This window comes from Giraffa tippelskirchi, chromosome 13, assembly GCF_054371585.1.
Source record: "Giraffa tippelskirchi isolate mGirTip1 chromosome 13, T2T-mGirTip1v1.2.pri, whole genome shotgun sequence".
In the NCBI taxonomy this organism is placed as follows: Eukaryota; Metazoa; Chordata; class Mammalia; order Artiodactyla; family Giraffidae; genus Giraffa; species Giraffa tippelskirchi.
Genome location: NC_137287.1, coordinates 118,631,205 through 118,654,326, shown reverse-complemented (window position 1 = coordinate 118,654,326; position 23,122 = coordinate 118,631,205). Strand labels below are relative to the sequence as shown.

The window sequence follows — 23,122 nt, the reverse complement described above, 5'->3', positions numbered from 1 at the left end:
AGAAAAAAAACAAATTTTATATTTGCACATGTGTCAATGCAGCATCGTCTTGTAGCATTAACAAAATATATGAATAGTAAGCACTGACTTTGTGCCTTCAATGGTCTGCCTGTGTGGGCCACTGTACAATTTTCTGGAATATAAACACACCATCGTTTATTTCGTGGTGTTTGTTAACTATTGATCCGGGTGCCAAAGCGGACCCTCAGAGAAGCTTTTGTGACCCGCGCGGTGATTAGAAATGACTTACTGAGATGCTGACTTTAAAACACATGAGGGGATTCCACGTGAACATTTGGATTTCAGCTTCTCCTGGAATCACAGGCCCCCTGGCTGTGCCTTCTCTGTCAGGCCCGAGGGCCTGGTGGGTGTAGCTGAGTGGAGCCCCGGGACCCTCCTCCCTCGTGCACTGGACCTGCCCTTTCCTGCAGGTGTTGAGTTTGAAGCCCAGACCCGTCCGTCCCCTCCTGGTGGTCCGCTCGGTCATTTCTCCTGGCCGACGCTTTGCCCTCGGGGTCTCCGCACACACGTGGGCCGGCCTTCCTCTGGGATCAGACCCCGGGAAGGGAGCACAGGGCTCCCTGTTTCCTGTTCCCTCCCCTGCTCTGCGAAGAAACCCATTCATTTAACAAATGTTGGCGGAGCACCTCCTCTCGACCAGGCCCGCGTTTCAGGACTGGGGTCCCTGGAGCTTTCTCCTGATGGAACTCCCCACCCACACCCTGGGGTGACATCCAAAGACCCTTGGCCTCAGGGGGGAGGGCAGGGCAGGGTGGCCCTGGGCTGGAGGTGGATCTGTAACCCCCCCATCCTCTGTGCTCCATCCCTGCAGGGGATAAGGACCAGGTGGGCAAGGTCAAAGGTCGCCTATGGAAGCTGTTGTCCCCAGCCAGGCTGGCCTCCCGGGCCCACCGGAGCAAATGGCTGGAGAGTTACCTGCTGCACCTGGAGGAGATGGGCGTGTCGGAGGAGATGCAGGCCCGCGCCCTGGTGCTGCAGCTCTGGGCCACACAGGTGGGTGCCAGCGGTGTGGATGTAAGGCTGTGCCTGTGAGTGCCTGTGTGTGTGTGCGTGCACGTGTGTACTATGAGGCACACTAAGGCAATGTGCCTGCGAGTCCGTGAGCATGTGCCTGCATGGGCCTGTGTGTGCGCCTTACACGGGTGAGTGTGGGCCTCTGTGAGTATGGGTGTGGGTCCGTGCACACACACCCAGCTGTCTGCCCCCGTTCCCCCACTCTCAACTGCCAAAGTGTCTCATGAACAGGACTTTTCATTCAATATATACATTTTTAATTTGGAAAAATGTCAAACTTACAGAGAAGCTGTATTAATAGTTTCATGAACTCATATACACTTCACCTTAATTCCTCAATTTTGTTCATTTTTATTGGAGTACAGTTGATTCACAGTGTTAGATTCCCCAGTTTTAAACATTTGACCACATTTGCTTTCTCTCTCTCCTACTCTTGATTATCTTATTGAATCATTTGCAAATTAGTTGCAGGCATCATGATTCTTTGCCCCTAATTTCTTCAGTATGTGTATCCTAAGAGCAAGAATACTCTCTTCCATCTCCACAGCGCAGTGATCAGATTCAGGACAATTAACCCAGATATAGGACCATTATCTAATATACAGTCCACATTCCAGTTTTGCCAGTTGTTTTAATAATCTCATCTTGGTCCAGCACCGAACCCAGGATCACAGACTGCATTTAGTCATTATGCCTTCTTAGTTTTCTGTAGTCTGGAACAGTTTTGGTGCCTTTCATTGTTTTTCATGACCTTGAGGTTACTGAAGTGTGCAAACCAGTTATCTTGAAGACTCGTGTAGAAGTTCCAGGAACTCTATTCAGTGCTCTGAGTTGATCTAAATGGGAAGGATATCTAAAAAAGAGGGGATATATATATGTATATATGTGTATATATATATGTAAATGTAGCTAAATCACTTTGCTTATCATCCAGAAACTAACACAACATTGTAAAGCAACTATACTCCAGTAAAAAAATTTTAATTAAATGAAAAAAAAAGACTGACCTAAAATCTATTTTGATTGAAGCCAAACTTGATTGAGTCCTATTTACAATGACCTTAGATAATTTTGCTTCATTATTAAATGTATTATGTTTTCATTGGGGATTCTGAAAATAAATTAATTGCTCAAGAAAAATAAAAGTTCCACTGAGTACTTACCATGGACCTCAAAGACACTACTCTGTGTTGCTCATATTTCAGCCAGGAGTAGGGGTGGGGGAGACATCAAGGAAACATGTAGGGTGATTTCGGGTGCTGACATGCAGGATATAAAACAGGGTCATGAGTAGATAGGTCCAGGGGGTCTACTCTGGCCAGGGCGGCCTCTCTGGGGAAGAGCTGACTGAGCTGAACCCTGGATGATAAGAAAAAGCTAGGTTTGGGGACTTGGGGAGGGTATGGGGATAGAATATTCCAGGAGGGGGAAACAGCATGTGCAAAGGCCCTGGGGTTGGATCATGCCAAGTGTTTGAGCAGCAGCGAGGAGTTGACTGCAGCCAAAGCAGAGTGGGGGGCAGGGGGGCTGTGGGACTGAGGGCAGAGATTATGGAGGGCCCTTGGGTCCTACTCAGTAAAGACTCGAGATTTTTTTTCTGGGTTAAGTGGAAGCCCTGACAGGGTTCTGAGCAGGGGAGGGACAGGATCTGAGAAGCAGGGACATGGTGAGCAGACAGTGGTGGCAGGACCAGTGGTGGCCATGGAGACAAGGAAGAACTAGATAAATTTTGGAAACAAAGGGAAGGCAGTGCCCGTGGAGCTGGTGATGGCCCGGATGTTGCTGGCAGCGAGACAAAGCAGAGAGAGGGCACTGCATCTCCAGGCCTGGCTCCAGCCCTCGCCCCAGCCTAGAGCCCCTCCTTCTCTCGGCCTCACCTCGGCAGTGGTGGACGGTTGCACAGGCTGACATTTCTGGGTAACTCCTCTCCCATCGACTTACGACTTATTTTTAGTTTTCTCTCAAAAACGTAAAATGTCCTTGCAGGCAGAGGCTGGCAAGGGAAGGGGTTGGGTTTAATCAGCAGTTGGGGCCCCATTAGTGTCTAATAACATATTTATGGGCAGTGACCTGGAGCTCCAAACTGTCCCCAGAATCCCTTATGGAAATGGCCTCTGTCAGCAGAACTGTATGCTGGCCTGGAGGCTTGAGTGGCAGCAAGTCTGGGGAACAGCCTCTGGCAGCGCTAGGAGAACCGGGAAGGAGTTGGGGTCGGGATGTCCTCTCAGGTTGAGTCATTGGCAGCGTACACAATTCAGGCCGGTGGAAGACCCTTCGAGATCTTGAGTCTTGGGAGCAGGGCCAAGAGGTTGGGTAGCTCAGCAGTTTGGGGCACAGGCTCTGTAACCAACCTGCTTGAACTTGGATCCTGAATCTCTGCCCCTTCCTGGAAAGTCAGATCCTTAACTTCTTGGTGCCTCAGTTTACTCCTTTGTAAAATAGAGACAGCAGGACCTTCCTCAAGGCGTTGTGGGGAGGGTGAAAGGAAGCGATCTAGGTAAAGTCCTGTAACTGTGCTTAGCTGATAACCAGAGCTCAATAACCATATTCAAGGGACTTACCTGGTGGTCCAGTGGCTAGGACTCTGCCCTCTCAGTGCTGGGGGCCCAGGTTCGATCCCTGGTCACAGAACTAGATCCCACATGCTGCAACTAGGAGTTCCTTTACTGCAACTAAATATCCCCACCTGCCAGAATTAAAGATCCTGCATGCTTCAGTTAAGACCTGGTGCAGCTGAATAAATACATAAATAAAATTTTTAAAAAGTCATTTAAAAAATTCAAGAAGTATTTAGTGTGCACCCACCTGTGTGCCAGACACCGTTCTAGATGGTGGGAGTGGAGCAGTGAGCAGAATGAAGACCCCTGCCCTTAAGGAGCTGACGTTCTGGTGAGAGAAGGCAATTAATAAGCATGTTAATGTATTACAGATAATGAGTTCTCTATGGATAAAGCAGGCAAAGGGAGTGAAGAGGGGCTGCTTTTTTGAGTGGTCAAGGAAAGCCTCTCCAGGAAGGTGGCATCTGAACAGAAACTCAAAGGCAGCGGGGACATGCACCATGTAGATGTGTAGGATGGGGAGGGAGGACAGTGAGTGCAAAGGCCCTGAGGTGGGGATGAGAGTGACATGGCAGGGAGGTGGCAGATGCCAGACCAGGGAGGGCCCTGCAGGCCACGGGGAGGACTTCCGGCTTTTCCTCTGAAATGGGAGCCCTTTAAAGGCTCTGAGCAGAGGAGGGACATGGCCTGCCTTCTGCTTTAGGGGGGTCATTCTGGCTACGTTGCTGAGAACAGACTGTAGTAGGCGGGAAGTGGAGGCAGGGAGACCAGAGAGGAGGTCTACAGACGCTCGGCCAACGGGAGATCACGATCGTGGAGGCGCTGCACCGTGAGGATGAAAAGCGAAAGCGGTGTTTCAAGTCAGACAGACTCAGGTGGAACCCCAGCTCTGCTCACTGACTAGCTGTGCGACCTTGAACAGGTCCCTTCAATGTCACCATCTGAAAAGAGGAGGTCAGGGTAATAAGAATAATAGCTGTGCACAGAATTGGGTTTTCCCCCTTCGGTAGTTTGATTTTGAGATAATTTTAGGTTATAGGAGAGTTGCAAAGATAGTACAGAGAGCTCCCGAATACCCTTCCCCCAGCTTACCCCAGTGTTAACTTCTCACAGAACCACAGTGCATGCGGGGAACCTAAGCAGTCAGCACTGCTGACTAGTCATTGAAAGTCCACACTTCATTCAGCTCTCCCGTTTTTCCACTCATGTCCCTTTTCTCTTCCAGGGTCCAGTCCAGGACCAAGTTTGCACGTCTTCTTTCATTCCCTTAGAAAAAAAAATTTAATCCCCTCCAAAATGAAAAGAAATGTTACCTGTGATCTCCCCCACCCCTCAGCTCTGCGCTCTCTTGAGCTTCAGATGGACTTGCCCCGGGGGTGGCAGGAAAGGCCAGCAGCAGCTCCTGGCCACTTGGCAGCCCCTCCTCCCGGTGGCGAAGGGCTTCTGTCTTGAATACTAGCGCAGATCCTAAGTCTGGTACCCACTGGTGAGTCCATCACTGACTGACTGACTGGACCAGGCCGGCTCCTATGACCACACTGAGGTCTGGAGGGGGTTTGTTCAGCCCCAGACGGTCCACACAGACTTCGAGTGAAATGGAGGCGGTTCTCCGAAGGAAAATGGGCTGAGGAGCGATGCGGTGCGGGCAAGGCTGCAGGCCAACCCCGCTCCTGTTGACGGACAGTGCGGAGGGGAGGCCACAAGGTGGCGCACGTGAGTCCCCGCGCACCGGGCCTGGCCCCCAGGGAGCGCCCCCTGGAGGTCAGCTCCCGGGTGACGTTCACAGGAAACGTAGAAGAGCGCAGGGATGCTGCTGGGAGGGACTTCGCTGTGGGCAGGAATGCGATGAGACCCGAAGGGTCCTCCTGGGTGAGCTGAGGCCAAGCCCCACGGGAGAACACTCAGCTTCCAGGGCAGTGGTCTAAAGATCTCAAGGGTGTGTGATCAGATGCACACAGACACACACTCACACCTCTGTGCAGTTGGGTGGAAGACAGTCTGTCACCTCCCCAGCTCGTCACAGCTCCCTCCTGAAGGCAGAATTGACTGAGAGCCTCCTTTCCCAGTGCTGCTTTGTAATTAATGAGCAGGGGTCCCCATCTGACCATCTGGACAAGATAAAAGGGCCCTGGCACTGAGTTAACCCGGAGCCGAACTATTTATCGCCTACGTTCCGCTGGCTGTTTAAGTGATGGACAGCAAGTGACCTAGCTTGTCTCAGCTGGACCTGAGGTACTGGAGAAAACCTCAGAGAGAGGCCAGGGTCCCCATGGGTTCCTAACCTGAGGGAGGGGCCGGTGAGAGGGAGCGACGGTTTCTGAGCTCAGCCTGCGGAGGGAGTCCTTTATACTCCTTGTGGCCACCCCAGGAGTGAGCGTGTTTTTACTCCTATTTTACCAAGAGGGAGGTTCTGAAACCCAGAGAGGGGAGGGGCTTCTACAGAGTCACAGGAGGTGGGCAGCTGGGATTTGCACAATTCTGCCTGATCTTGGTCCTGGTCCGGGGCTCTGCCAGCCCCCTTCCAGGCTGCTTTGGAGGTCCCCAGCCCAAAGGGACACAAATAATTTATTCAACAAATATCATCGAGCCCCCACTATATGCTGGGCAGCGGGCAGGACTTGGACGTGCTTAGATTTCCTTTTCAGTTAAAGGTGGAGTGATACCGGTGCCTGCTGGATGAGGGAACCTGGCACCTCTGAATTCATGGCAGCTAAAGAGAAAGAAAATCCGTTCCACCATCACTGATGCCCCTCCCAGCTTCTGTCCCAGAGGCAACCTCAGCTGCCAGGTTCTAGAGTCTCTTTCCAGAGCTGGTCTGTGCTCTTCATATATATATATATGTATATACGTATGTATGTATATATATCTCCCTCTTTAAATACACACACAAGCGGTAGGACACTGAGCCTCCATCCTGCAGCTTGCTTCGGTGCATCTTGGCTCGAGACACACATCTGAATGCACAGTCAGTTCCTTTTTAACCACTTCCGGTATCATCATCCTATGGATGGATCATCGTTTATCTCTGCTGCTGCCAAGTCGCTTCAGTCGTGTCCGACTCTGTGCGACCCCATAGACGGCAGCCCACCAGGCTCCCCCGTCTCTGGGATTCTCCAGGCAAGAACACTGGAGTGGGTTGCCATTTCCTTCTCCAATGCATGAAAGTGAAAAGTGAAAGTGAAGTTGCTCAGTCGTGTCCGATTCATCGCGACCCCATGGACTGCAGCCTACCAGGCTCCTCTGTCCATGGGATTTTCCAGGCAAGAGTACTGGAGTGGGGTGTAATTGCCTTCTCCGTCGTTTATCTCACTGATCTCCTATTGCTAGATATTGAGGTTGCTCCCAGTCTTTTGCTGTTACATCAGCACTGTGGTAAATATCCTTGTGCAAATGTCCTTTTGTCCACGTGCAGTTGTGTCTGTAATAGAATTGCTGGGTAAACATGACATTTGATGGCTACTTAATATTCCATTATGAAGATTGGATAGGAGAGTCATTTATGGTAGATGAAAATCTTCCTCCGAATCAAGGTTAATTTGTATTCCAGCCACATCTAGAGTTCATTTAAGGGTACCCCATACATATTCAGCCACATGCTGAATACCTGACTATTACTTAGCCAAGGATGCAGTCTTGGAGCAAGAAGTTTTTATCCATTTTCCTAATTACCTAACTCCTGAGAAGTTTTACATAATTTTTGTTCAGGAAGCAAATAGCTTTCATGATCACCGTTGGTTATTGCTGCTTTGCTACATCCACATACGATACTCAAATATTTGAAAGCAAAAATTCAGATATTGTACCAGTTCCCTATTGTTGCATGACAACTGACCACAAAAACTCAATGGCATACCCTGATGAATGTTTATTTAACTCACCGGTCTGTGGGGCTGCTAGGAGTCAGCTGGTCTAGACTGGGCTCAACTGGACAGCTCAGCTCTGCTCCGTGTTTCTTGGCCTCCTCTTGGGATCAGGTGGCTCATTGGGCAAGTGGAAATGCACAAGGTCTCTTAAGGCCTGTGTTCAGTCAGTTCTACCTCATTCTATTGGCCAAAACACATCACATGGCTGAGCCCCAATCCACGGGACCTCCCTTTAATGGGAGAAAGTACAGAGTCACATGGTAAGAGGCATGGATGTAAGGAAGCGTGGGGAATTGGGGCTAAGGATGCATCCATCCTCAGATTTAATAATAATCTTTGTTTTTAAAGTCTGTTTTTGAATTTATTACAATATTGCTTCTGTTTTATGTTTTGGGTTTTTTGCTGGCAAGGCATGTGGGATCTTAGCTTCCTGGCCAGGGATCAAACTCATACCCCCTGCACTGGAAGGCAAAATCTTAACCGCTGGCCTGCCAGGAAAGTCCCAACAGAAATCTTAATTGATACATTGTGTTCTTATTACCAACATTTTCACTAATTCAGTTCAGTCACTCAGTTGTACCCAACTCTTTGCAACCCCATGGACTGCAGCAAGCCAGGTTTGCCTGTCCATCACCAACTCCCAGAGCTTGCTCAAACTCATGTCCATCGAGTCAGTGATGCCATCCAACCATCTCATCTTCTGTTGTCCCCTTCTCCTGCCTTCAGTCTTTCCCAGCATCAGGGTCTTTTCCAGTGAGTCAGTTCTTCACATCAGGTGGCCAAAGTATTGGAGTTTCAGTTTCAGCACCAGTCCTTCCAATGAATATTCAGAATTGATTTCCTTTAGGATGGACTGGTTGGATCTCCTTGCAGTCCAAGGGACTCTCAAGGATCTTCTCCAACACCATAGTTCAAAAGCATCAATTCTTCAGTGCTTAGCTTTTTTTATAGTCCAACTCTCACATCCATACATGACTATTGGAAAAACCATAGCTTGGACTAGATGGACCTTTGTCAGCAAAGTAATGTTTCTGCTTTTTAATGTGCTGTCTACGTTGGTCATAGCTTTTCTTCCAGGGAGCAAGCATCTTTTAATTTCATGGCTGCAGTCACCATCTGCAGTGATTTTGGAGCCACAAAAAATAAAGTCTGTCACTGTTTCCATTGTTTCCCTATCTATTTGCCATGAAGTGATAGGACTGGATGCCATGATCTTAGTTTTTTGAAAGTTGAGTTTTAAGCGACTTTTTCACTCTCCTTTTTCACTTTCATCAAGACGCTCTTTAGTTCTTCTTCCCTTTCTGCCATAAGGGTGGTGTCATCTGCCTATCTGATGTTATTGATATTTCTCCCAGCAATCTTGATTCCAGCTTGTGCTTCATCCAGTCCAAAATTTCTCATGATGTACTCTGCATAGAAGTTAAATAAGCAGGGTGACAATATACAGACTTGATGTACTCCTTTCCCAATTTGGAACCAGTCCGTTGTTCCATGTCCTGTTCTAACTGTTGCTTCTTGACCTGCATACAGATTTCTCAGGAGGCAGGTAAGGTGGTCTAGTTAGCTACAGAGATTCACTGAAATCACTGTGAACAGTTCACGGATTAGCTGCGGAGATTACCTGTGTGACCTCAGTGCAGTCATTTTGCTCAAGGTCAGGGATGCCAAGAACGGCCTTGAAGTAGGCACGGGGCTATGCCAAAGCCGCAGAGCATGTTTGAACCATGTCCTGAGCTGAAGGTAGATGGGGGTCATGCGGGGGGTGGGGGGTGGAGTGGGAACCCAGGCTTCCCAACCCCTGTACCTGGGCCAGGACTGTGTCCATGGCACAGACCAATCAACTCTCGCCCCAGCTTTGCCCTCTGGGTGGTGCAACAGAGGCTTCTTCTCATTTCAGGGGAACATGGGTCCTGCTGCCTTCTGGCTCCTGCTCTTTCTCCTCAAGAACCCCGAGGCCCTGGTAGCCGTCCGTGGAGAGCTTGAGACTGTCTTCTTGGGAGCAGAGCAGCCCATTTCGCAGATGACCACCCTCCCACAGAAAGTTTTGGACAGCATGCCTGTGCTGGGTGAGACAGACCCTTCAAGAGAGCCCCAGAGACCTGGGTGTCATGGGCACCCCCCTCCCCAAGCCCTTCCTCCCCATCATGGATTCCCATCAGTTCCTCTGATCTAAGGCCCCCCCAGGCCTCCTATCTTCACAGACCTGGTGTCTCTACACCCCGGTCTTCACTACCTGAGTCTCATGGCCTAGTGGGAGGCTTTTGGTTGCAGGTGGCAGAAAACCTAACTTAACTGGGCTGAAGCAGAAAAGGGATTTCACTGGGGGCAGGTAACTAAAAAGTCTAGAGGGACTAGCTCCAGGCGCAGGTAGATCCAGGTGGTTTAACGACACCTTCAGGTCTCAGTTTCGCTTCGTCCTCAGCTCCATTTTCCGCTCCAGTCTAGAGCTGGCAAGGCGGCCGCCCCTGGCGCCAGGTTGCCTGCCCCGGGGCGGGTGTGCGTCTCTGCCACGTTCCTAGCCAAAGTCCCAGGAATGGCTCTCATTGGCTCTCTTCAGGTCATGTGCCCATCCGGAGCCAATCATGAGGCCCGGAGGGTTGGGCTGCTCTGACCAGCCAGTCGCAGCGCAATCCCAGGTGTTGGGTCTGGACCGCGCAGCCTAACCCCTGAGGGCGGTAGAGGGGTGGTCCCCGGAAGAAAACAGGGAACTGTTTCCGGAAGGAGGCCGTCCGCTGGGCAGGAGGACCCAGCCAAACCCCGCTGTCTCCCCAGCGCTCTTTGATACCTGCCTGGCTCCCACCTTCCCGCGCAGCTTCTTCTAGGATCAGACCCAGAAGGTCATGTCCCAGGTCTCTGCGGCAAACGCCTCTCATCGCGCGGCCGGTTTGGGCCTGGCTCTGTGATGGCGGGAGAGCCATGCACCTTCCCTCAGACTCTGCACCTGCCTCTGTCAGATGAGGGCCGGGGGCGGGGGCGGTATTTCAGTGGCGGAGGGGACGCTGCTGACCGCCCCCGCCTTGACCCTGCCCCGTGCAGACAGCGTGCTGAGTGAGAGCCTCAGGCTCACCGCCGCGCCCTTCATCACCCGCGAGGTCGTGGCCGACCTGGCCTTGCCCATGGCGGATGGGCGGGAATTCAGCCTGCGACGTGGGGACCGCCTCCTTCTCTTTCCCTTCCTGAGTCCCCAGAAGGACCCGGAGATCTACACAGATCCTGAGGTAAAGACATATCAGGGGTCGGGGGGCGGAAATGAGTGGGTTCGCGTGCTGCGCAGTCTCAGCGGCAGCCCGTTGGGCTCTTTATTTGCCGTGGATCCCGGCCCAGACTACTGTCACCTCTGTGTCTCTGGTTTCCTCGCCTGTGAAATGGACCTCGTAATAGCACCTACTGCCATGGGGTTGTCAGGAAGACTACATGTGATTATGTTAAGAAAGATCTTCACAGCACCTGGTACACAGACCAAGCGCTTTGCAAGGGACAGCTGAGCAGTTTTTCCTATATTTAGCATCTTATACTGTTAGCTTCTCAACACTTGTCCCTCTCCCTAGATTTCGAAATGTGGCAGACTTTCACGATTTATAACAGTTTTGGATGTTTACTGTGTGCCATGTTCTGTACTGTGCATGCGTGCATGCATGCAGCCACCACCTGTCCATCCATCAATGCATCCATCCATCCATGCAGCGATCATCAACTCACTCTCCCATCTGTCCACTGGTCCAGTCACCTATCCTTCCACCTACTCTGTACAAAAAGCCCCGTGCTCAAATACACTCTTCATGTTACCACTCTACAAAGTAACCAGGGGAAACTGGCATTCTCTTTTGTAAAAATAATTTTAATTTCATTTATTTTAAATTGTTTTATATTTAAAATAATGCATACTTTAAGACAGAAATATAGACATCTATGTATTTACAAATAAAAATCTGTCTTCATTCCCTTCCTCTCCACTTCCTCAGGGTTCCCTAACCATGGTTAGGAGTGTGTCCTTTAGATATTTATGTCTTTTTACAGGCACATAATACGCTCACACTCATGTGAATAAGTATGTGTTTATATATTCACAGAATCACACAATATTCTGACACTTTCTTTTTCACCCAACACCCAGTCTTAAAAGTTCTTTCCAATGTCAGCTCACACAGAACAAGCTCAGCCTTGTCGTTAGCTGCCATCATGTTTAACCAGACCCCATCAGCTGAGCTTTACATTGTTTCCACTGTTTCTCTCTTATAAACAAGATTGTGATAAACAGCTTCAGACATTTTTCTTCATACATCCCTATTTTGGGGATGGAGTCAGAAAGGGACCTTCTTCCTGTTTCAGGTATTTAAATACAACCGATTCCTGAACCCTGATGGATCAGAGAAGAAAGACTTTTACAAAGATGGGAAGCGACTGAAGAACTATAGCCTGCCATGGGGAGCAGGGCACAACCAGTGTCTGGGGAGGGGTTACGCCGTCAACAGCATCAAACAGTGAGTACCAGGCGCGGGGAGCCAGGGGCCCCATAAATTCTCTTCCCTGGACCCCATGCGCTTTGGCCCTCAGATCACAGACCGGGAGTATGACATCCGCCTGTCCTTCTGTTCATCTGGGTAACCTCTGCCTCTGTTTCCTCAACTGTAAAATAGGGGTGCTGATCATCTTACATCCCAAGGGTGTCAGGACAAGTAAATGGGACCTTTCTAGGTACTTCAGCCACTGCCTGGCTCATTGTAGGCTTTTAATACAAGTTATTATTGTAATTACTACTATCCCCACTTTAATGTGCAGGCATTATGCTAGTGAATGGGCACATTCCATTAACCTTTGGCCTCAGTTTTCACAGCAGTAAAATAGAGATCATTTACAGTTGGTTCCACTCTAAAACTCCCAGTGCATTCTTGAAAATCCCTGCGCTGTGGGAAACCACACGATAAAAACCACAGGGCTGTAGTGGAAATAGACCCGGGGCCCAACATTCAGAAACCTCATCAATGACACAAAAAGATAACGCGCCCTGGAAAACATGGTAGCGCAGGTTTATTGTTGTTCAGTCGCTCAGTCGTGTGGACTCTTTGTGACCCCATGGTCTGCAGCACACTAGACTTCCCTGTCCATCACCAACTCCCAGAGTTTACCCAAACTCATGTCCATCGAGTCGGTGATGCCATCCAACCATCTCATCCTCTGTCATCCCCTTCTCCTCCTGCCTTCAATCTTTCCTAGCATCAGGGTCGTTTCCAATGAGTCAGTTCTTCCCATCAGGTGGCCAAAGTATTGGAGTTTCAGCTTCAGTGTCAGTCTTCCAATGAATATTCAGGGTTGATTTTCTTTAGGATTTACTTTAGGGCCCTACCACAGGTTTACACACGTTAGGTGGAATAAATAGAAACACCTAAGTGGTACAATAAATACAGTGCTTTACTTTGCCAGTGACCTGACGTACGTTTGCCATGGAAGTGGGCATTGGATGGAGCCATGAGTCACACTGAAGCCTGGGAGGGGGTTATCTGAGGTTGGACGCCTGATGGGAATGGTGTGACTCATCACCCACCTGGTGTACTGAGGTCGCTGGGGGACAGAGTATAGGTGTGTGCGTTTTGTGAATTCCTGCTCAGCTTCATTCAGCTGGGTGCAGTTTTTCATTCTCTTAGTGTTTCTTGTGGATGAAGTGACCACAGGCAGACGTGAAATTTGCATTATGCTTCATTCACGCCCTAATGGATAAATCCCACTGGCACGAATTCTCATGTTCAAAACAAGTGTTACAGCAGAACCGACTGTAGTTCCTACTCCAAAAAGTTTTTGGACAGATGAGAGAGATAATGGATACGAAATGCTTAGCAAAGTGGCTGGCACATAGAATTCAATAAGTTAGCTAATCTGTTATTTTTGTCTCAGTTCATCATCATGATAACTGACTCTACAGGTCAAAGCATTCCTCACGGTCAGGCACCTGGTGAATGAAGGTGCCAGGCTCCAAATCCAGGTGTGGGTACAGACCCCCCAACACACTGGTATAAACTCACCCTCTACCACTCTACAGCTTCAGAGCTGGAAGGAACACAGCCCACCCTTTTGACCCTCTTTGACCAGCCAGAGAAACTGAGGCCCAGAGTGGGAAAGAAACCCGAGGAGTCACAACCCCTTAAGAGGCAGAGCCCAAGTCTGCACCCAGCTCCCCTGCCCAGAGCGTTGACATTGCTCTGTCCTCATCTTTCCTCCTTTTTACTCATTCAGTCAGATGAAAGGGTCTTCCCTGCCGTGTGTTGTGCCAGTGTTGGGTGCCTGGGTGGCGGTGGGGGCAGTGATGGTAGGGCCCAGAGGAGTAGAGGATCAGGCTGACCTTCACTAACACAGGCAGTGGTAAGATCCGGCTGGTGGAACCAGTTCACACTGCAGTTCACACTGCCACCCCTTTTACGGGCCCACTGATTGCATCATCACATGGTTCGTGTACTTGTCAGGACAGAGTTCCAGGTGATGGCCATGCCTGCTGTGCGTCCTGCTCTCCCAGCATCTCCACGGCTGTCTGGAGGAGGGGTGCCCGCTTCTGATCTCATGAAGGCGGCTGTGGCTTAGCAGCAGCCCAAACTAGGGCAGACAGTCAGGGTTCCAGGAGTTTGCTGGGGCCTGGGGTGAGGATGGTGGGGAGAATCCGGAAGGGTCAGTGTCTGTATTAACCAGGAGAAACTCAGTTTTGCTGCTGTGGCAAATGACCCCCAAGTCGACCTCCAAGCTTGTACAGGTTTGGTTCCCACTCACGCAACGTCAGCTGTGGGTTTCGGGGGGTGCTCTTCCCCTCCATGCAGGAACTTGGGGGCCAGATTCTTCCCATCTTCCAGCTTCATCATCTCAACATGAAGCCCAGGCAGCCGAGAGAGCTGGAGAGCGGGGCAATGGCTCTAAAATGCTTTGGCTGGAATTGGCACACGTCACTCCTGCCCACAGCCTGTCAGCCAGGACTCGGAAGCACGTGGCCTTTGCGCTCTGCTTGCTCACCTTCCTTTCCCAGAGTGAGAGCTGGGGTCAGACCAGGAGGAAGCCCTTGCTTTCCTGCCTGCCTCTGAACGGATGCCCCTCTTTCCCCCTTCACGCCTCTGACACCATCTCTCTCTAGATTCGTGCTCCTTGTGCTGACACACTTTGACCTGGAGCTGATCACCCCGGACGTGGAGATCCCTGAGTTTGACCTCAGCAGGTACGGCTTCGGGCTGATGCAGCCAGAACATGATGTGCCCGTCCGTTACCGCCTCCGGCCGTGAGCTCGCCCAGCCTACCCCATCACCCAACTGCCCGTGCCTGCGTTCAGCCCGGGTGCTGTGCTCTGAACATCCAACAGTGCCAACGTTACCCCTTCCCTGCTGTTTTTCCGAAGACTGTGCCTGGGGGCAGTCGGATGTAGGGGGGAGAAGGGGAGTGAAGAAAAGACACCAAAAGCGGCACAGATTATCTGCGGCAAAGTTCCAAAATGACACTCTTTTGCTCCCAGCTCCTCCCACCTTTATGAAATCCACTAAAGCTACGGGTACATGTGCTCAGTCGCTCGTCGTGTCTGACTCTTTGTAGCCCCACGGAGTGTAGTATGCCAGGCTTCTCTGTCCACGAAAATGTTCCAGGCAAGAATACTGGAGTGGGTTGCCATTTCCTGCTCCAGGGCATCTTCCCAACCCAGAGATCGAACTTGCATCTCTTGCATCGCTAGCATTGGCGCCACCTAAAGCTACAGCAGACAGGGCAAGCTAAGAGGCCTCCTCACTGCTGTGTCCCCAACCCCCAAGGGACTATCATCCAATGCCCTGGGTGTGGTCCAGGCCATAACAAGTCAAAGCAGACGCTGGCCATAAAAAGTCCATTCGGGGCCTAGCAGTACATCTGTTGATATAAACTCTGTCCCTGAACTGTTATTAAACTACCTAAAGCCAAAGAGTCTCTTAGCATATCCGCTTTCCTGGGTGTTCCCTTCACTAGACACATCCCCCATCTCTCTGTTCACACCGATCCTTGAGAAAACGCAGGAGGGTTTCCCGAGGCTGGAGCTTCCACGGTGTGGGCTGGGGGCAGCCTTTGGATGCTGGGCTCCGAGGAGCAGGCTTCTCAGCATTAAGATTTCCAGGCTCCACATGGGATGGGCTCTCCCAGTGCTGGGACTCAGGCAGGGAATTAGCAGGACACAGCCTAGACGGGATGGCCCCCGTGAAAGCAAGCACCCAGGACTCCTGGGGCTGGTGGAGCCAAACGAGGAGACCTTGGTTTCCCCCATTCTAGCTCAGGAGCTCCAGCTCTGGGCCCCATCCAGACTGCAGGCCTGTTTTGTTTGGCCGCGTTTATAAAAAATACGGTAGTGTTGCCTTGTCATCTTTGGAAGAGTTGATTGAAAATGTCCAGTTTCTCTTGAAGACTTGAAAGATCTGTCCACACTGGGCCCGTGTTCCCGAGGGCCACCACTAGCCAGAGCCCAGTAGCAGCTGTCTCCCTTATCCGGAGCCCATGCGCTCTGGTTCACCAGCATTTCTACTTGGTCTGCTTTTCCATTCACAGTACCTCCTGTCCCTCGAAGGCACCAAAGTTTGAGAACCCTGTTCCTGCTCTTAGAGGTGATACTGTAGGAGGCGGTAGGATCCTGCTGATGGATTGTTTGTCAGACCAATGGTCCTTCCTATCCTGGGCGCGCCACCCTTTGATCAAACAGATCAGTGATGAAAACTTGCTTTTGCGTTTAGGGGAAAAAAAAAAAACAGATCAAAGAGAAAAATTGCCTGGAAGCCTTTATTAGGATGGTAAGTATTCTTGTTAATATTAGGTCCTGTTTATTGAAGACCCTCTAAATGTCTGTGACAGGAACAGTTTCTATTTTGATGGCATCTCTGGGAGGAGAGGATGGTGACATGCTCTTTATAGATGAGGAAATGGGCTTCAGAGAGGTGAAGTGACTTGCCCAGGGTCACAGAGCTTACAAGCTGATAGAATTTCACAAACAGACGTCCTCTCCCAGCAGCAAATGCTAGATGGGCAGCTCTGTGTTCCTTGAGCTCAGAGGGGTGGTGGAGGGGCAGTTCTGTTTGGCAGCAGACAGCATACAGAGCCAGAGGCTCCCATGGGTGGATGCATCTCATGAGATGCAGACACACACACACACACACACACATAACTAGATCTCTGTAGCTTTAGCTTGAGTGATAAGAGAAGACCTGAGATCTCTGAATGTTCTGGGGTCTAGTCTCTTCTCAGAGAGGCACCGGGGCTTGGGGGCTTTCCTGGCCCCCAGCCTCCAGGCGGCCCCAGGATTCCCAGAGTCTTTGTGATTGGCAGGAGGCAGGATATCCCCAGGGAAACCCATCTTCACGCCTGGGTGACCCCCGCTGCCGCCTGCTTCTTAACTCTGCAGGAAATCAGAGCTGGCAGCCTCCTGTGGGAGGAGGAGCTGGTTTCCATGGCAACCCTCAGCTGCCTCATCCTGACTTGGAGGGGAAGGAAGGAGGCCGGCAGAAATAGCTCTGGGAAGATCTCTGGCACGTGGCTTCTACCCTGATGTGCTTGGGAAAAGCCCTCTGATTATCCCCTTCCACAACAGGGCTGCTTTGTCGCTGAGACTAGATTCTCACCCATGTTCAAAAAAGTGCCTGTTCCCTTTAAAGAGGGCACCTGCTTGGAGCCACAATCATTAGGAAGAGACAATTCTCCCACCAGGCAGCCCCAGCTGGTATTGGAGATATTGAAGTATAGCTTGGGAGAAAGTGCTTTGAACCCACCTTTGTTTTCATCTTTTTTATTTTTTCTTTTTTTCCTTTCTTCTAAAAATACCAAGGTTGGAAATACCCGTACGTTGACCTAAAGGAGTGTTTCTGTACCACCATCATGATAATTATTTTTTTGCTGTATTTTGTATTGTTGTTTACCAGTTTATTTCCTTTAAATGGTCTCATTTTTAAAAACTTAAATTTGTTTAAAAAGGGAGCTTTTTTTCCACTGCCGGTAACTGACAACATGTATCACTTGCTGCCAAAAATAGAAAGTGATTGTGAAAAATAAATCTGCTGGGGAGGGGTCCCCTTTGCTGGTGTCACCAAGGCTCAGAGCCTGACTCTGTCTCTTCTGAGTTACAAAATGGAAGAGACAACTGTTTGAGTGGCGTTAAGGCCATGCCAGCAGCACCCTGAGACTTGATCCTCGTCATGGGGTGACGGGGACAGGAAGAGGAGTAAGGTGCCCACCCCACGAGTGTGCATCACACCCAGTGCGAGGGCCACCCTGGGTCATCTCCCACCGGTGCATCCCACCCACAGTGAGCAGGGGACATCTCACCTGCCCATTCTCCAGATGGAGAAACAGGCCCTGAGAGTGGAATCTTCTGGCCCAACAACATTAATCTGGATGTTTTTTGTTGTTGTTTTTAAAGATGGTGTTTTGTGAGTAGCAGTGATTGTTCCACCTTGCTGTTTTAATAAAGAATTCTATTTTTATATGATATTGTCGAGTGGAAATGTGCTGAAATACATCAAATCATCCTTGTTTGTGGAACTGCCTCTGACTGTGAGTCAGATTGAGAGTCGACTGTGTCCAGGGAGGCGAGGTTAGCGCCTGCGAAGGGAATGGAGCACCTGGGTGCCTGGCTCTGGGACACGGCCTTTCTTGGACAGAATCAAGTCACTCCCCAGCCTCCTTCCAAGTGGCATTACTGTCTCCATTTCAGAGGAGGAAACAGGGTCAGAGAGTCAAGTGGCTGGCCAGGATCACACTGTAGTAAGTGGTAGACTGGGATTCAATCACAGGCTCCCTGCCTCCTGAGACCAGGGTCAGAATCTATCAGCAATTCCCCTGAGGGCAGAGGAGGGACCAGGTGCCCATAGAGGACCTTGGGGAAGAGGCTCACCACCCAAAGTAAAGCAAGCAGGAAAAGTCTCTTACAAACTTTCCACATGTTCCATATGCTTCATGTAAATATATGCAGTTGTTTTAGTATTTAAAACAAGGGGAGAGAAGTTTTTTTTTTTTGGCCACACCTCGAGGCATGTGGGATCTTAGTTCCTTGACCAGGCATCGAACCTATGCCCCTTGAAGTGAAATGCAGAGTCCTAACCACTGAACTACCAAGGAATTCCCAGGAAGAAATTTATTAAATTAGCTTTGGGAAAACTTGAAAAGGGAAAATTGCTTTTTTTCTCTCAAATCTTTGAATAATAATACTGTCCTGAGGTGAATGTCCCTCCTATCAGTTTCCTCATCTGTGGGGGGCCACAGAGACACATTTGGTGGGATTGGATTGGGCTGTGACAGACCTCTGAAAGTTACATAGCAGTACTTTACACATTAAGATGTTTATATTCAATACAGCAGACATTGCTTTCTCTCTCATACAGATACAGACAATCAAAGGTGTGTGGCATCTCCACAGTCACCAGGCTCTTCCTTTTGGTCCTTCCAGCATCTGTAACCAGTGCTTTCTACCTCAGGGTCCAGGATGGCTGCTTGAGCTCCTGCCATTTTGTCCACATTCCAGCCAGCAGGAAGAGAGGAGCAAAAAAGAGAAAAATCTGCTTCTATCTCGTTGGTCACAATTTAGTTGCATGACACTCCTTACTGCATAGGAGACTGGGAAATGTAGTCTTTCTCTCCAGGAGACCAACATGTGCCTGAGGAGGGGCACTGCACCCCAGCTTGAGAAGTGCTGCACTATGCTCTCTTGTTTGCCATTCCTGATCTGAGCCACATGCAGGACCAGAGGGACAACACTTGGCTTCTCTGAGCCATTGACTTTATCAGCAGTCTGCAGCTCCAGGGTTTTGACCTTTCAGATTCTGTACCATAAAAGTTAACAGAGACTCCAGACTTTATTTTGCCAGGTAAGAACATTAAGAAATGCATTTGTCATTTACTTCCATTATCAGTCTATGAATGGACATTTGAATACCCCAACACAGAAAAGTAGGTTCCATATCAGAATTAACACAGTCACTCAAGAGTCAATATTAAATAACTCCAAAGTGGAAACAACCCAAATGTCCTTCAACTGAAGAGTGGATAAACACAATGTGGTATATTCATACAACGGATACCAATTGTCAACAGAAAGAAATGAAGTGCTGTTCCATGGTACAATATAGATGAATCTTAAAAACACCTAGCAAAAGAGGCCCGTCACAAAAAGCTACATATTGTACATACTGTATGATTCCATTTATACAAAATGTACAGAATCGGTAAGTCAGTAGTGGCAGAAAGCAAGTTAGTGGTTTCCAGGGGTTAAGGAGCGGAAGTTATGGGGAGAACAAGAGATCTTTTACACTCATCTGTGAAAGTGCTGCACTCAATATGCCAGCAAATTTGGAAAACTCAGCAGTGGCCACGGGACCAGAAAAGGTCGGTTTTCATTCCAATCCCAAAGAAAGGCAATGCCAAAGAATGCTCAAACTACTGCACAATTGCACTGGTATCACACTCTACCAAAGTAATGCTCAAAATTCTCCAAGCCAGGCTTCAGCAATATGTGAACCGTGAACTTCCAGGTGTTCAAGCTGGTTTTAGAAAAGGCAGAGGAACCAGAGATCAAATTGCCAACATCCGCTGGATCATTGAAAAAGCAAGAGTTTCAGAAAAACATCTATTTCTGCTTTATTGACTATGCCAAAGCCTTTGTGTGGATCCAATAAACTGGAAAATTCTGAAAGAGATGGGAATACCAGACCACCTGACCTGCCTCTTGAGAAATCTGTATGTAGGTCAGGAAGCAACAGTTAGAACTGGACATGGAACAACAGACTGGTTCCAAATAGGAAAAGGAGTATGTCAAGGCTGTATATTGTCACCTTGCTTATTTACCTTATATGCAGAGTACATCATGAGAAACGCTGGGCTGGAAGAAGCACAAGCTGGAATCAAGATTGCTGGGAGAAATATCAATAACCTCAGATATGCGACACCACCCTTATGGCAGAAAGTGAAGAAGAACTAAAGAGCCTCTTGAAAGTGAAAAAGGAGAGTGAAAAAGTTGGCTTAAAGCTCAACATTCAGAAAACTAAGATCATGGCATCCGGTCCCATCACTTCATGGCAAACAGATGGGGAAACAGTGGCAGACTTTATTTTTCTGGGCTCCAAAATCACTGCAGAATGGTGACTGCAGCCATGAAAGTTATGACCAACCTAGACAGCATGTTAAAAAGCAGAGACATTACTTTGCCAACAAAGGTCCATCTAGTGAAAGCTATGGTTTTTCCAGTAGTCATGTATGGATGTGAGAGTTGGACTGTAAAGAAAGCTGAGCGCCGAAGAATTGATGCTTTTGAACTGTGGTGTTGGGGAAGACTCTTGAGAGTCCCTTGGACTGCAAGGAGATCCAACCAGTCCATCCTAAAGGAGATCAGTCCTGGCCGTTCATTGGAAGGACTGATGTTGAAGCTGAAACTCCAATACTTTGGCCACCTGATGTGAAGAACTGACTCGTTTGAAAAGACCCTGATGCTGGGAAAGATTGAAGGCAGGAGGAGAAGGGGATGACAGAGGATGAGATGGTTGGATGGCATCACCGACTCGATGGACATGAGTTTGGGTAAACTCTGGGAGTTGGTGATGGACAGGGAGGCCTGGCATGCTGCAGTCCATGGGGTCTCAAAGAGTAGGACATGACTGAGCGGCTGAACTGAACTGAACTCCCTTGTTTAAAAGCCTTCAATTCCATTGCAATAAAATCCAGACACCTCCAGCCAACCCTCACCTACATGGTCTTTCTCTCCTCCTCTGTTTTTCTCTTCCACTCCTCAGTCCGTTCTCGCCCTCCCATACTCCGCCCTAGCCACAGCTGCAGTCTTCTATCTCTGTCAACCCTCTCGCCTGCCCCAGGGCCTTTGCATCTGCTCTCCTTTCTACCTTTATGGCTTGGTGATCACTCTGACTTAAGACTCATCAGCATCATCACTCTCTCAGGAACTTCTTGAGCTGAAGTCACTGCCTTTCCTTACCACTATTCTTTTTTTTTTTTAATTCCCTATGCATTTTTATTCTCCGATTTAGTCAATTTTTCATCTTGCCTGCACTTAGAGGCTGCCTATGAAGTCGTTACCACCAATTGTGTTAGCTGTCGTAAATAAATAATCGTTGCTTGGACTGTCTTCATGATGGGAGGTGGACAAGACTCTACTTCTGAGCACAAACTTCCTGGAGCTCAGCCCAAGAAGGAGGACAGGGAGGATTACCATTCTCTACACAGCACGGCAGCAGATGTTTTCTAAAGGAAGGAGCGTTTTAAATAAAGCGACAAAGAACCTTTCAGCAGAAATGATACCAGCATCCTGACAATCGCCCGTTTTGTTCTGGCAGAAGATTGTATTGATTTTGGGGCTTCCCTGGTGGCTTAGATGGTAAAGTATCTGCCTGCAGTGTGGGAGACCCAGGTTTGATTCCTAGGTCAGGAAGATTCCCTGGAGCAAGAACTGGCAACCCACTCCAGTATTCTTGCCTGGAGAATCCCATGGACAGAGGAGCCTGGTGGGTCAGGAGCCATGCAACCATGGGGTCACAAAGAGTTGGACATGACTGAGGAACTAGATAACATGACATGATGTGATTAAAATCAGAACATGAAGATAGACTATCATGACATGCATGGTTCTTGGATACGTGCTAAGATAATCAAGAGGGAAATATTTCACAGCCCACTTTTAAAAATTAAATAGTCAATATACAATATGATAGAAGGTTCCATGCATGTTCAGTCACTCAGTCATGTCCGACTCTTTGAGACTCCATGGACTGTATCCCCCCAGGCTCCATGGAATTTTTCAAGCAAGAATACTGGAGTGACTTGCCATTTCCTACTCCAGGGGTTCCCATTATTCGTACTCTCACACTTTTACTTCCTTCCTTCACAATGAGTATCAATATTAGATTATTTTTAAATGTCTCTGCTTGTATCTCCTGTTTAAATGTGAGCTCCAGGAGTGTGGGTTGGTTTCACCACTGCTGCATTCCCAGCATGCAGCCTAAGCTCAGCACCTAGTAGGTGCTTGGGGAATACATGCTAATATGTAAGTGAATGGCCTTTTCCTCAACTTGCGAGAGTGTGTCCTTTATTTAGACAGTGACGAGTCATAAAGGGGTATAAGCAGGGGAGTGAGTTGGTCACGCTTATGCCTTTAAAGGTCAATCCTCATCACAGCGGGGAGGTTGGAGTCAAGGAAGTAGAAAACTAGGGAAGGCAGATGAGAGAGGAGGCAGAGGAGATCAGGTCAGCATGGACAAGGGCGATGGGAAAGAGATAGAAGAGGGATCAGTCCCCAAAGACCAGGAGGGCTGGATTTAATGAAATATTATCTTCTGAGAATCAGTTAATTAGCTCTTGGTCTCTGTGGCGTTGATTTCCTCCTTTTGCTGACTCACGCCTTTTCTATTGCATCTTGGAGTTCCCAGGCTCTTCTGTGGGGAAGAGGTATCAGTTTACCTCTAATTGCTCTGCTGGAAGCCCATGCCTCAGTCCATTCTGTATTTCATCATTGTCTGGCCACAGACCCTGGAGGGAAGTCAGTGGCTTTGGCACAGTCCAGGCCATCAAGGGGCTCAGGGACTACATGCAGGTTTACCAATCTCCCTCTGTGAGGACCCTCTGGTGGCGTCCACATTGTCTCCCAGGGAGGGAGTTCAAGAGATCAGGCCTTGGCTTAGCACAGAGCATTACCTGTAGTAA

At 49.1% G+C, this 23,122-nt stretch overlaps 1 protein-coding gene and 1 long non-coding RNA gene across 3 annotated transcripts in view; one reads left to right on the top strand and one right to left on the bottom strand.

Annotated features, from left to right (window-relative positions):
* Window positions 1-21,550, top strand: part of PTGIS (prostaglandin I2 synthase) — a 53,767-nt gene extending 32,217 nt beyond the window's left edge. Inside the window, exons 6-11 of one of the 2 annotated variants that reach the window (XM_081561090.1) lie at window positions 833-1,014; window positions 9,354-9,522; window positions 10,493-10,674; window positions 11,786-11,937; window positions 14,565-14,645; window positions 18,805-21,550. In XM_081561090.1, the coding sequence (XP_081417216.1) occupies window positions 833-1,014; window positions 9,354-9,522; window positions 10,493-10,674; window positions 11,786-11,937; window positions 14,565-14,645; window positions 18,805-19,015 (977 nt within the window). In that variant the 3' untranslated portion in view covers window positions 19,016-21,550. Of the gene's footprint in view, window positions 1-832; window positions 1,015-9,353; window positions 9,523-10,492; window positions 10,675-11,785; window positions 11,938-14,564; window positions 15,372-18,804 lie in introns of those variants that run through there. The other variant, XM_081561092.1, reaches the window with a different exon arrangement.
* LOC145533529 (uncharacterized) lies at window positions 3,244-10,091 on the bottom strand. The gene is made up of 3 exons (XR_014074144.1): window positions 7,472-10,091; window positions 3,841-4,534; window positions 3,244-3,721 (listed from the first exon to the last, which is right to left on the bottom strand). It is a non-coding gene; the product is annotated as an uncharacterized LOC145533529 (long non-coding RNA).
* Window positions 21,551-23,122: the final 1,572 nt, after the last annotated feature.